Source organism: Panthera tigris, chromosome B2 (genome assembly GCF_018350195.1).
Source record: "Panthera tigris isolate Pti1 chromosome B2, P.tigris_Pti1_mat1.1, whole genome shotgun sequence".
NCBI lineage: Eukaryota > Metazoa > Chordata > Mammalia > Carnivora > Felidae > Panthera > Panthera tigris.
Window position 1 is genome coordinate 4799305 of NC_056664.1, and position 14036 is coordinate 4813340.

At 44.4% G+C, this 14036-nt stretch overlaps 1 protein-coding gene across 8 annotated transcripts in view; it reads left to right on the plus strand.

The window, feature by feature from the left end:
* LOC102967256 (cytidine monophosphate-N-acetylneuraminic acid hydroxylase) overlaps positions 1 to 11775 on the plus strand; it is a 334461-nt gene extending 322686 nt beyond the window's left edge. For 4 of the 8 annotated variants that reach the window (XM_042985586.1, XM_042985588.1, XM_042985587.1 and 1 more), the window contains 3 exons: positions 4339 to 4454; positions 6901 to 6996; positions 9049 to 11775. In XM_042985586.1, coding sequence (XP_042841520.1) covers positions 4339 to 4454; positions 6901 to 6976 — 192 coding nt within the window. In that variant the 3' untranslated portion in view covers positions 6977 to 6996; positions 9049 to 11775. Of the gene's footprint in view, positions 1 to 4338; positions 4455 to 6900; positions 7000 to 9048 lie in introns of those variants that run through there. The other 4 variants (XM_042985584.1, XM_015540452.2, XM_015540459.2 and 1 more) reach the window with 2 other exon arrangements.
* The last annotated feature ends 2261 nt before the right edge of the window (positions 11776 to 14036 follow it).

Genomic DNA, 14036 nt, shown 5'->3' on the forward strand with positions numbered 1-14036 from the left:
TAACTGAAGTCCATACTTGCTGCTTTTTGAGTCCATTGCAAAGATTGGCTCCTCTACGTGCTTACTGCCCAAACCCGACCCGCTTAAGCTATCATCAGACCCGCAAGCCTCGAGACCTCTGCCTCCTTCCCCCCAGTGGACCCAGTGGGCATCCCTACAAAAGGAATTAAGTCAACATAAATCAACACATCTTTGATTGAGCTCCAGTTTGGAGCAAATCCCTGACCTGTGGCGCCATAATGGAAAGGAAGAGCTATTGCTTTGGAGACCGCTTCAAGCTTAGGACTGGTGCCCCCTCCCTGCTGATTATAGGCTTTGAGTAAGTGATTTAACCTGTCCAAGCCTTGGTTTTTTCTTTCCATGGGACGTATTCCCACTCTACCACTTTGTGGTAGTCACATAACTAATAATATACAGGAGCATGCACTGTAATTTTAAATTCTATGTGAATGTAAACATAACGACCATTCGGGAAATTAGGAGGATATACGGTCTGCCCTTGAACTTGTTACTTGTGCCATATAAACGCACGCTACTTTAATTGTAGTGGTTTAAACGTACCTTTGGATAACAGATGTGTTCTTAAACGCCTTTTTAATAATTTGATTTGTATTTTAAGGTTTAGTAAAGTACTTGCTATTGAAGAGAATCCTAGGTCGAAACTTCAGTACAACCAATGACTTACTGCCTGCTTTCTGGCTTTTAAAAAAAACTGGGTTTTCACATAGAGGAGAACCCTGTGTTGAAGCACCCATTTTAAGCAAAATGGATCTATTACATTTATTGCTTTATTTAACAAACGCATAGCTCTAAGCACTTTATAAACATTAAGTCATTTATTCGGCAACAACCTATGGACAGAGATCACTATATCCCCCACTTCTGGATGAGGGTAACGCCATACCGGCGGTCAGGAACTTGCCCGCAGGCTGTCCAGCTGGCAAGCGGTGGGGCACAGGGCTGACCTCCGCTGTCTGGCTCTAGAGTCTAGCTAGACTCTAGGCTCTAGACTTCAGCCACTATGTTGCTCCCCAGATTCTGAATTTACAAAATCTGTACATTGAGGTATCTGTTCGCCTTCAAGGAGATACATCTTCAGACTTTTCTGATTAACAAGTTCATGTAAAATATTTAACGGAAAGTCGCTTTTTCACATCTGCTGGGTAAAGCAAGCAAGCAACCGCTTGCTGCAGATTCAAATGCACCGGGAAGTGCATCATCATCGTGCCTGGTGCTCTGTGATGTGGCTCTCGGTGCTTTTATCTGCCAGGATCTTAGGGAGATTTTCTCATGCTGAGGTTTGCTTATGCCTACCCTTGGAAGCGCTCCTAGAGTCCTCTCATGCTGCCCGTTTCTGTTTTTGTTTTTGTTTTTGTTTTTCTTTTAAACCATTAATTGCCTTTCAAGCTCATAAGTATATCTTCTGTCTCACCAGCTCTCCGTGTCTCCTAGATGCATGGCCACTGCAGTCCACCTCCTCCTGCTCCAATCTGGATGAGCTCCTCTGGGTCTCTACAGATCTGTCACCCTGCGACGTCCCTTACCTGCCTCCAGACCCCGGCCAGGTCCCAACCTTCTTTGCTTCTACACTTTCTGCTTAAGTCACTGCCACAGAAGGGATGCGTGGGAGCTGAGCTTTACATAGTTTCCTGCCTCGCGTCGCAAGGCAGTTTAGCCGAGCGCACGACGCCGGTTAGCAGGTCACCTTGCGTGGACGTGGAGGGCGTTGCTCCTTTGGCCTCTCCCCGTGTGCCCCGCTGCTTACCGCAGGCTGATCTTTCTTCCTTTGTACGTGACTTTCGAGAAGTAAGGGATTCATCTGTATTTACCAGTGACAAGACCTTTCCCCAGCTGGTGTAGGGCTCTCTGTGTCTGTATAGGACTTGTCATTGGCAGGCTTTACATGCTATCGTGCTCACCGCTGGCTCAAGGCAGGTTGGAAACAGGAGAGCAGGGTGGGGACTATCACGTGGAAGGGGGCAGCGCCTGATGAGCCCCAGCTGCTCGGAATATTCCAGAGAACTCGGAAGCCTGGATTTTTATGTGAAATACCCAGATTAACGAATGAGCAGAAAACTAACTCAGTTTTTTAAAAAGGGACCGTGGGCTCTATGACCCGCCAGCTAGGCTGTTTGGTCTGGGGTCACCAGTTTAAGTTATGGGGGTGAGCAGCTAGCTGTTAGGTCGGGGGTCCCCTAAGTTCCAAAGTGTAGAGCTCCTGGCTTTGGGACATCACGAGGAAACCACCCCCTTGGGCTCCCGCCAGAATCCATTCCATTTACTCAGAGAACTGTCTGAAGGTATTCAGTGAGAACAGCACGTAGGGCCATAGGAACAGGTCAGCGGTTGCATGTACGTCATGCTGTGTGTCCTCACGTCGCCCTTGGAACCCACCTCTGCCCCCTGCACGTCTGGACGCCCCTCCCCACGCGCTCTGGGACTCCACAGACTCTGTCTTTGGTTGCCCCTCATCAGCCTACGTTCCAGATTGAAGTTAGGTGAAATCTCTTGCTGGTCAACGACTCCCTTTGTTTCCTGTTCCGTGACAGCTGATACCTGTATACGTGTGTTGTGAACACGTTGGTTGGGCCTGAGAGTGCACAGAACACAGGTGGTTTATTGCGTGTGACCGGTCCATCTTTTCAAACTGACGTCCTTTCTCCATTCCTGTGACTCCACCCCTGGGTTTTTTTCGCTTCCCGACTATTCTCCTGCATTCTTCCAGGGTCTCTCTTTCTCCAGGCATCACTTAAAGTTCTTGTTTCCCCCCCGGGGTTCTGTGTTCAAATCACTCTTCCTCCCGCGCCTCTTCCTGGGCGATCTCATCTGCTGGTACCGCATCTCCGCTAATGAGTCCAAAATCTGTATGTCCTGCCCCACAACACGCTCGGGCTTGAGATTCTTTCCAGTCAGCGGCCCGCCCGATATCGCCACCCCATCTCCAAATTCTCATCACCTCCTTTTCAACCTGTTCAAATTCCAGCTCATCCTCTTCCTTCTCTAGAACCGCTCTTTTCTTCTTTTCTGGATTTTTGGCAGCATTGACCCCCGACGATGAGCCACGCTTGACACGGTGACCCTTTCCCTCACCCCCAAAGCTCATCAGTCACCAGGACCTTCCCACCTGTACCCCAAATCCTTCTCAGTTGTGTCCCCCGGTCTTCTGTGTGCTCTTCTCCAGATTGAAAGGTTAGAAAGGCCATCTCCTTGCCCGGTGTGAGGAACGAGACCTCAGTCTTACGAGGGGCAGGCTCATCCCGGCCCAACTGCAGTCACGTTTCTAAATCTTCTGGCGGAGGAACAGAGCCGCTGAGCTGTGTCCGCGCTCACAGCGGATGTCATCTTTTTGGAGGGAAGGTGCAGGCGAGACAAGTAAACCAGGGTGTCCATCTCATCACCCTACGTCACGTAATGGCGTGTCATTTCCGGAAGTTGGCGTCTAGTGGCTTCCGTGTGCTGTTTCCCAGGGACAAATCCGACGTCCGATACCGAGAAAGCTCCTGGTGACCTTTAGCGCTGGTGCGGCTGCCGTGTCGAAGCCACCGCGGATCTTTGCACACTTCTTTTTATAAATGATATCAGTTTTTTCTCCCAACAGTCCTGTAAGAGAGGAAACTGAGGCTGAGCCAGGTTAAGGTCACCTGAGTAGTAAGCCCTCGGCTGACACTCCAAACCATCTCTGCTTGTCTGCTAATCCTGAACTCCTCTGACGCCTCCCCCGAGCCTCCGTGTCGGGAGTTGAGATTCTCGAAAGGGAAGGGCCTGACCCCCTACCTGAGGTGGTCTTGCTGTGAGGCAGGCCCGAAACCCGCAGACGGCCGGAGACCCGGACGCTCGGCTGTGCCGCAGAATGTTCCGGCGGGAGACTGGAACGCGCCACTTTGAGAATAACACTGTAGCGCCCACTTGTGCGGAAAGCTTACCGTGCAGCGGGAGTCCTGGATGTGCATCGACTCAGTTAATCTCACAGCCACCCTCGGAGGAAGGTTCCGTCATCTGCGTTCTGTAGATGAGGAGACTGAGGCACAGAGCGGTTGCTGACTCCACACGCTGGAACGTGGATTTCGAGCCAGCGATGTGACTGTGCCACGAGGCTCGCTTCCCCAGCTCCAGATCCCTTTCCCGTTTTCCTTCCCTCACTTCTTGCCGAGCTCAGGTCCCTTCTCTCCAACCAACCCCCCACCCCCACCCCGGCCTGTGACATCTACTGTAGTCGGCGTTTCTCCCTGACTGCCCGGGTCCCTGCCGTCCCAGACAGCTGCTTCTCCCAGGGACATGAGGGGTCGGTACTCGGTGCTGGCTGGGTCACCCCTGCTCTTCGTTCCATGTCTGTTTCAGATTCGGAGCCGGGTTGACGTCATCAGACACGTGGTAAAGAACGGTCTTCTCTGGGACGACTTGTATATAGGATTCCAAACCCGGCTGCAACGGAGTCCTGACATATACCATCACCTGTAAGTTGGAAAGTGCCTGGCACATGTGAGGCCACCGTGGAGGACGCCGCGGATATATAAGCAGAGTCAGGGACTGACTGTGCCCCCATATTCTGGTGGATGTGTGAGATTCCACCATTAGAGCTTCATTCCTTTGTTAACCTGTAAAAAGCAAATCTGATTACAAAAGTAATATTTTAAAGAGTCATTTATACCTTCACACGGATGTGTTTCAGTTCCTTTCTGGAACTGAACCACATTTCCTTGGTACAAGAAATGAAAGGACATTATGAGAGGGAAGGAGGGGGTTTGCCAAGACAAGAATGAGGGGCAGTGTTTACGTGACAAAGTCATGGTCATTGAAGACAGACCTTTCCCACATCACGTTTTGGCCTGTGCTCAACTCCAGCGTGCATTTGGAGAGCGGTTTGGTTAGGGGGGATGGCCCACTGAGTGTCTGCCCGCCCTCCACTTCAAAAACCATGTAAGTCTCCCGTTACACAACTGTACATCTTTAAGATTGTACTTGAAATATTTGAGCTGAGACGTCAGAAAGGCCCGTTGGCCATATTTACATTTGCCAAAGAATCACCAAGAGGGAGAATCGTTTCTTATCATTACCACTTATCATTACCAGAAAAGTGCAGGAATTTCACTGTAAGTAAGCAAAATGTACCATCTGCCTCGGCCTTGAGCCCGCAGCACAGGTGTGTCTCTCTTTTACCGATTTCCTTTTGAACGTTTTAAAATTATTTTTAGAAAATGTAAAGAATGGTGAAGCATGCGAAGTAAAAAGTAAATAACACCACCCCACCCATCCCGCAAAACCCTGTTTCCTGCCTCTCCCCCCGCCCACTCACCAGAGCTCTCTCGGTAACTCTCTTCAAGTTCAATGCGTATCAGTCATCCCAGGCCTGTTTCTGTCAACATTTCTCTGGTATTTTGTCCCATACAGTTGGAGGGAAAAGTTTGTTGTTGCATTATTTTTTAAATATAATCTGAGTACGAAAGATCGGTAGCTTGCATTTTTTTTTTACTCATCAGTGTTATCTTTGGCATCCCTCGTGTTGAGACACACACAGATCAGCCTCAATTTTTTATCTAAAGATTTTAGTTTTACGTAATCTCTACACCCAAGGTGGGGCTCAGACTCATGACCCCGAGATCAAGAGTCACGTGCTCCACCGACCGAGCCGGCCGGGAGTCCCGAACCTCAAACTTTTTAATGGCTGTAAAACATGTTTGACTTTTGTTCATTTTGAACAGAACATATGCCTGACTTCTTGTTCTGGAAACACAGGAATGAAGCCACTTTTGGGGAGATTCAAGAGGTTATTTTCGTAAGAAAATAGTTTCCTCTTGTAGGATATTGGTGCTAAAGACTATTTTGTTCTGTTGTTTGGTAATGAGGGCATAAATGTAAGAGGATCCCCTAATGAATCATGGGAAACAGTCACAGCCCAGTTTATCTTTGTCTCTCTTCAAATGGGATTTATGAGTTTATTGAACATTTTACTGGTTGTAAAGATAATATATCTCCACTGTAGAAGGTTTGAGGAAAGGTATTTAAAAATTCAAAAAAGAGTTAAAACCACAAATGTCTCCACCCCTCAGAGAGAGCTGTTTATAGCTGGTTAATCTTTCCTTTTCATTTATAAGCACCTACACATGCGCTTTCTGTAAACATCCAGTAATATTGTATGTACTTTTAAAAATGTTTATTTCTATTAGAGAGAGAGCACGTGAGAGAAAGGGGGAGGGGCCGGGAGGCCGGGAGAGAGAATCCCAAGTAGGCTCACGCTGTCAGTGCAGAGCCCGATATGGGACTTGAACTCACGGACTGTAAGATCATGACCTGAGCAGAAATCAAGAGTCGGACGCTTAACCGACTGAGCCCCCCAGGCGCCCCTAATATCATGTGTCCCTTTGTACCTACGTGTTTACTGAACAATCTTTGATCTACCTGTAAGTTGTTTCTAACTTTTCGCTGTTGGATGATGTGGCGGGTTAACATGTCGGTGTCTCTTGTCAGGGTGGTTTCCTCAGGACACGTTCCCACGAGCGGAGCTGCACGATCCGGCGAGCACACAGTGCATAGGCTTTGGGCACACTCTGCCCACTTGTTGAGGGAAGCCAGTTTATCTCCCCAGGTACACGTAGGAGAGGACCCAGTTACCTGGACCCTCACTAGTACCGGGTTCTAATCCTTTTGTGTACAGAATACTAATCTATATTTTCACATACGAGAATTCCTTAAAGCAAGGCCCGCCACGATAAGATAAAAATAAGACACAGTTGTCCTGGTTTAAGGGTCCGCATTCAACACACTGAAAATGCCAGGCACCGAAACAGTACAGAAGCCCCATCTCTTAGGGGAGGGCTCAGTACCAGGTACCAAACAGATCTTGGCCAAGCAGCCGTCATGGAAATTTCCAAAACGTATTTCCGCGCTTTATCTCCTATACAGGTTTTGGAACCATTTTCAAATAAAACTCCCTCTCACGCCACCCAACTGGAGGTCCTTCCTGATGCACTGTGGGTAGAGCAGACCTGAGCTTTCCAGGTGAGGCATGCCGTAAGTCTGGGAGATACCCTTGTCGTAAACCCTGTCACTCTCTCTCGGGCGTCCAAATTAGGCAGGCACCATACCTGTCAGAAAAGCTGACTTTCAGGGGAGTGAGAAGAGCTAACATTACAAGAAGAACATTCAAGTTTAGAGATAAAGAAAGAAAATGAGCAGTGGGTACATCCAGTCCAAGTCCGTAGAGTGTTTGGTCTGGTTGACGTGAACATACGGCCAGCTAAAAAACAAGACGGAAATTATCCCAGGAGGGCAGTGAGTGTTCAGAGCTAAATCCTGAACACAGAGCAGCAGGAGAAACCAAAGGGAGGAAAACTGAAAAACAGAGTATGATGGAAAATATCACCTCCCCATTTGCAATAGTCCTCTCCCTTTTTCAAGCCGATAGAGATCAGTTTGTCTGGTTCAAATCAGATTTGACATTTCTTCCTACCGCTTGGGATGGGATCTTATTAACTGAATTAAAAATTATGTTTCCTCACACTTACTGTTAGAAAGATCACATAATATTATTACAAAGATAGTAAATTCTTTGCCTCGTGCATTTATTTATATATTTATCCCACCAACACTGTCTCATCACATTGTATGGCAATAACCTGTTTTCTGCTCAGTAGACTCTGATTTTCTTACTAGTAAACTCTCTTGCTTTTGTATCCCTAGTGCTTAGCGCTGTGCCCCATGCACATACGATTTTAGTCATGGTATGCATTCAAGGAGGGAAGGAACGGTGAGTTTCTGTCTCCCACTCTCAGCACGACTTGTCTCTTAAACTGGGCTTCAGTGTCCTTACCAGTAAAATTAAGGATCGAAATAAAACAGTTTTTTTTCAGTTGTTAAGTTCTTTGTTCCCTATTCTAGCCCTTTGCTCCATACCCCAGTCCAGCACGAGGCATCGGGCTAGGTCTTCTAAATTAGGATTATAAACCAAAAGGGAGGCCAAGGGAATTCACATATTACTGGATTATAAGGTAGACTAAATAAGCACTATGTTTGTGTTACAAACTAAGTGTTGGGAGTACTGAGGAGGGAGAGATTACATCTGACTTTTTGAAATGACCAGGAAGAACATTATGGAGCAGGTAGTATTTGGGGACCGTGGAGAGGCGAGGTGGTGTTCAGAGAGTGGCTCGAAGTTTGGGTAAAGTGCTTAATGAAGCTAAAACAGAGGGGAGGGATGGTGGAAAGAATATTCCAGACAGAAAGAGTGGCTGAAGTGAAAAGGGAGAAAAATGCAAGGTGGACTGGAGCCTCGAAGAGTCCTCCTGGGACAACAGAATAAGGGAAGTGGAGAAGAGGCACGAGTGGCCCTGAGGGAGCAGGGTCAGGGGGCCTCCGTGAAGGTGCTGAGCGCGTTTAGTAGTTAGGCCAGGAGGCATGGAAGGTGAGGAGGTAATGGACAGAGAAAGCACAGAGTTCACAGTGTCGGAGCCAGAGCGGTTCTGAAAGATGGACAGGGACGCTTCTGTGTAAGTGGGTGAACGAAATGGAGTAGTGATGAAGCTGCAGAGTCAGGAGGCCAGCGTGTGCATTTTCAAGTTGCCGCGTGAGGAAGGCAATAAAGTATGGCGGTCAGCACCTCAGACTTGGAATCTGACTTCTCAAGTTAAAATCTGAGCTTTGTCACCTACTGGATGACCTTGGGCAAATTGGCGAACCTCCCTATGTCTCAGGTTTTCATCTGTAAAGTAGACATAACGATAGGACCCGCTCACAGGGTTGTGTCACGGGTAAGTCACCGCTGAGTGAGTGAGTAGCGTGTGATAAGTGGACAACAAATGTTAACTTTGTCGGCCTGATGAAATAGACAGGAGAGTCCTGTGACCTACAGTCAGCCACATGGTGAATCTGTAAAAAGTCGGGAGAAGAACCGTATAGTTCAGTTCACAATCCAGTTTTAGACTCCTGCTGACCTTTGAAGCATCAAAGACTATGTAACTTGGACTAAAGAACAAGACAAAAAATCTGTCCCAATGCAACAAAAAATGAAAAAGTATTAAAGTGAGATTTACCCTTAATGTCTTTAATTCACAGAGATGCCAAACAACATAGAAAATTCAAGAATTTACTGATGCTACGTCTTGAACACAGGAAGCTTATACCAAAGGGACTTATGCCTTATTGAAATCAACAATGGATAATTACATGTTGCATTTGTGAGCCGTTCACATATGTTTGTGGATCACTACATAGCCAGATAATTTAGATTCCATACACAATTCTCTATAAAAGAGGTGATGAACCCTACAGGAACAGATTGTCTATGGGAAACCAATCGTAACAGGAGGAGATGTGAATCTGAGGGTTGAAGAAATAGAACAGGAGGAGACAGAATTCCCTCGAGGACCACGAGGAAACCGGAAGGGGGTGAGGAAACAAAAGCTGGGTTAGAAAAAGAGAAGAAGGAAGAGAAATGGATAAACGAGTGACTGTAAGAAGAAAGCAGGAAGGAGAAAAACTTAAAATAGTATTCTGAAAGAAGAATCTAACAATAGGCATTTTGTTCCTTAATAGATTGATTTCCCAAACAGGGTCCGTTAAGAGAGTCAGGTAAGAGGACTTGTGGGCTCTTTTGAAAAAGCATTGTTGAAATGCATGCATTTGCCAAAACAAGGCTGCAGAGGCTGCCCTGAAAGGAACACTTTCGTTGGGACTGAAATTATCTCGATTCCGGGGCAACATTAGTCATTTCTTGCAGCTTATAAATTCTAACAAATGGAAAGATCTTTGGTTAATAAAAAAAAAAAAAAAAAAAATGAACACTAGCTAGTAATGAGTTTTGTAGACAAAAATCTTTCAAAATCAATGGAAAAGTCAACAACAAGCATCCATACCTTGAAAAAGTTGGGAAATCCTCTTCCCTCCGTACGAAAAACATCGTTTCAGTGGTTAAGATAGGCAACTAATTTATCTAGTTTCTGCTACCGTCTGTAATTTTGGGTGATATTTGCATGATTAAGGCACAGCCATGCACATGTATCCCTAGGAAATGTGATTGTTAACAAGGTTGCTATTTGACGTGTTGATGTTGCTAATACAGCACACACACACGCACACACGCACACACACACCTCTCATCGACTGAACTTCAATGTTGATTTTCTGATTTTCTGAGTGTACATACTACCTCTTTAATTCTGAAGATACAAGAATCCAGTGGTGAATTTACCTCCTTAAATATCTGAATTCACACTTCGTAACGGAAAGGTTGATCTATTTCTCGTGACGATTAATACCAATGATGTTTCATTTTTCTGGTTCGCCTCACACATTATGCATGTAATTCAGGAATTGTATTTTGTGATTTACACTGTGTGGTAAACTATTCAATCATTACTGAAAAATAAATGTAATATGTATCGATCACACGTATGTTAAAATGTATATGATGAGCAAAGAGAAGATCATTTTAAAATGTGGACTCATTTTCTCGCCATTAAGCCCATCTTTACTTTCATGCTAACTTTCCGGTGATATCCTTCTGATTCCCTCTCTCCAACAATTCTTTCATATCACCGGGACCGCCAGGGCATCGACCCTGCATGCCCTCACTTTGTTCCTTACTCCTCTTAGATGGTTCTTTTCTACCTGTGTCCGCATCACCCTCTTCTTTCTTGTTCTCTACCCCACATCACCTGCCCTCTTTCCCTCTCTCGTATCTCATTTCCATGACTCAAACCAAAAACTGTGAAATCATCCTGTGTGCCTTGCTCTGACATCCACTGCAGCAGCAAATCCCGTTACCTCCGCCTTCAAAATATACCCGGAGCCTATCCACTTCCTACCACCTGCACTGCTATCAAAATCCGGAGACAGAGGAAACTCATGGAAATAATCTTGGCGTCGGGGGCTGATTTTCCTCCTGCCATGGATAGGCATCTGCCAATTCCAAAAGCCAAAACCCCGAATGCCTTGAAAATCACTCACACTCAAGGGGTGCCGGGAAAGCTGCTCATGGGGAGGTGGCTTGCAGACTGCACAGACCTACCATAAAGCCACGGTACAGAGTGTCCAGGAAGCTGCCATATTCATCTCACACTTTGGGAGCTCCACAGTAGAGCAACTAACATGTAAGAGCCAGAACGGAAACCACTTTCTTCATTAGTGCCCCCCCTCCAGTGCCCTCCTCAAACAAAGCTTAACTTTGAACTAGGTAGCCAGGGGGAAATATTTATTCTCGCATTGCAGGCAACGAAGAGGAGATTTGGAGCTGAGAGGCAGTAAGTTGATAATTAAAACACACACTTGATAACAAATTTGTATTGTAATCGCCAGGGTAACCAGTGAAGGAATAGTAAAAGAAGGTGTAACCACAAAAGTAACACAGGGAAGATGAAATGATTTAAAAATATTAACCTGCGAAGGAAGCCAACAAAAGAGAAAATAATAGAACAGATAGGATGAATAGAAAGCAAACACCCAGATGGGAGAGTATATCAATATTTGCATTAAATATAAATGGACTAAATGCTCTCATTAAAAGAGACAGGAACAGACTGGATTTCAAAAGATGCTTTTTGGGGTGGGAGATGGGCAAAATGGATGAAGTACAAGTACAAGATGGGGGTGAGAAGTACAAGCTTTCAGTTATGGAATGACTAATCACAGGGATGAAAGGTATAGCATAGGGAATATAGTCAGTGGTATTGTAACAGCATTGTATGGTGACAGATGGTAGCTATACGTGGGGTGAACATAGCATAATGTGTAAATCTGTCAAATCACTTAAGTTGTACACCTGAGACTCAGATTTTGTGTCAGCTATTCTTCAGTTAAAAAAAAAACCTCTTTGGCTGCTTATGAGACACATTTTTAAAAGATAAGCATACTGAAAGCATGAAAGAAAAAAAATGGGGGAATGTATACTATGAAAACACTAATAAATGATGGTACAGCTATCCTAATGTCCGATAAAGTGGAACACTCCGTAATGATAAAAAGGGTTTTTTTTAAATTCCAGTATAATTAAATACAGTGTTATATTGGTTTAAGGTGTACACTATAGTCATTCGATAATTCCATATATCACTCGGTGCTCATCACAATAAGTATATTCTTAATCCCCATCACCTACTTCACCCATCCCCTGCTCCCCCACCCCTCTGGGAACCATCTGTTTGTTTGCTGTAGTTAAGAGCCTGTTTGTTGATTTGTCTCCTGTTTTCTTTGTTCGTTTGTTTTGTTTCTTATATTCCACATATGAGTGAAATCATATATTTATCTTGTTCTGGCTGACTTATTTCACTTAGCATTATACTCTCCAGATCCATCCATGTTGGTGCAAAAGGCAAGGTTTCATCCTTTTTTTATAGCTGAATAATATTACGTGCGTGTGTTTTTGTGTGTGTGTGTGTGTGTGTGTGTGTGTATGTGTGTGTGTATCCATTCATTAGTCAGTGGACACTTAGGCTGGCTCCATACTTTGGCTATTGTAGATAATGCTGCTATAAACATAGGGGTGCATATATCTTTGCAGATTAGTGTTTTTATATTCTTTGAGTAAATACCCAGTAGTGGGATTACTGGATCATAGGGTAATTCTATTTTTAATTTCTTGAGGAACTTCCATATTGTTGTCCACAGTGGCTGCACAGTTTGCATTCCCACCAACAGAGCATGAGGTTTCCTTTGGTTCTACATCCTCACCAACACTTGTTTCTTGTGTTTTTGATTTGAGCCGTTGTGACAGGTGGGAGGTGATATCTCACTGTGGTTTTGATTTGCATTTCCCTGATGATGAGGGATGTTGTGCATCTTTTCATGTGTCTGTTGGCCATCTGGACGTCTCCTGCCCATTTTTCAATTGGATTGTTTGGGTTTTTTGTGTGTCTGTTGAGTTGCATAGATTCTCTATATGTTTTGGATACTAACCCTTAATCCGCTATGCCATTTAAAAATATCTTCTCCCATTCAGTAGGCTGTTTTTTAATTTTGTTGATTGTTTCCTTTGCTGTGCGGAAGATTTTTATTTTGACGAAGTCCCAATATTTTATTTTTGATTCCCCACCCCCTTGCCTCAGGAGTCATAGCTATGAAAAAGTTGCTATAGCTGATGTCAACGAAATTACTGCCTGTGCTCTCTCCTGGGATTTTTATGGTTTCAGGTCTCACATTTAGGTCTTTAATCCATTTTGAGTTTATTTTTGTGTATGGTTTAAGAAAGTGGTCCAATTGTATTGTTTTGCATGTAGCTGACCAGTTTTCCCAACACCATTTGTTGAAGAGACTGTCTTTTTTCCATTGTATATTCTTGCCTCCTTTGTCAAAGATTAATGGGCCATATAACGATGGGTTTATTTTGGGCTCTCTGTCTTGTTTCACTGATCTGTGCGTCTGTTTTTGTGTCAGTACCATGCTGTTTTGATTACTATAGCTTTGTACTATATCTTGAAATCTGGGATTGTGACACTCCTCACTTTGTTTTTCTTTACAAGATTGCTTTGGCTATTTGGGGTCTTTTGTGATTCTATACAAATTTTAGATTGTTCTAGTTCTATGAAAAATGCTGTTGGTATTTTGATAAGGATTGAATTAAATCTGTAGGTTGCTTTGGGTGGTATAGACATTTTAACAATATTTGTTTTTCCAGTCCATGAGCATGGAATATCTTTCTGTTTATGTTGTCTTCAATTTCTTTCATCAATGGTTTGTAGCTTTCACCTCCTTGGTTAAGTTGAATCTTAGATATTTTATTATTTTTGGTGCAATTGTAAATGGGACTGTTTTCTTAATTCCTCTTTCTGCTACTTTGTTATTTAGTATGTAGAAATGCAATGGATTTCTGTCTATTGACTTTTTATCCTGCAACCTTACTGAATTTATTTATCACTTCTAGTAGCTTCCTGGTGGAGTCTTGGGGGTTTTCTATATATAGTATCATGTCATCTACAAATAGTGAAAGTTTTATTTCTTCCTCACCAGTTTGGATACCTTTTATTCCTTTCCTTTGTCTGATTGCTGTGGCTAGAATTTCCAATACTATGTTGAATAAAAGTGGGGAGAGTGGACATCATCATCTTATG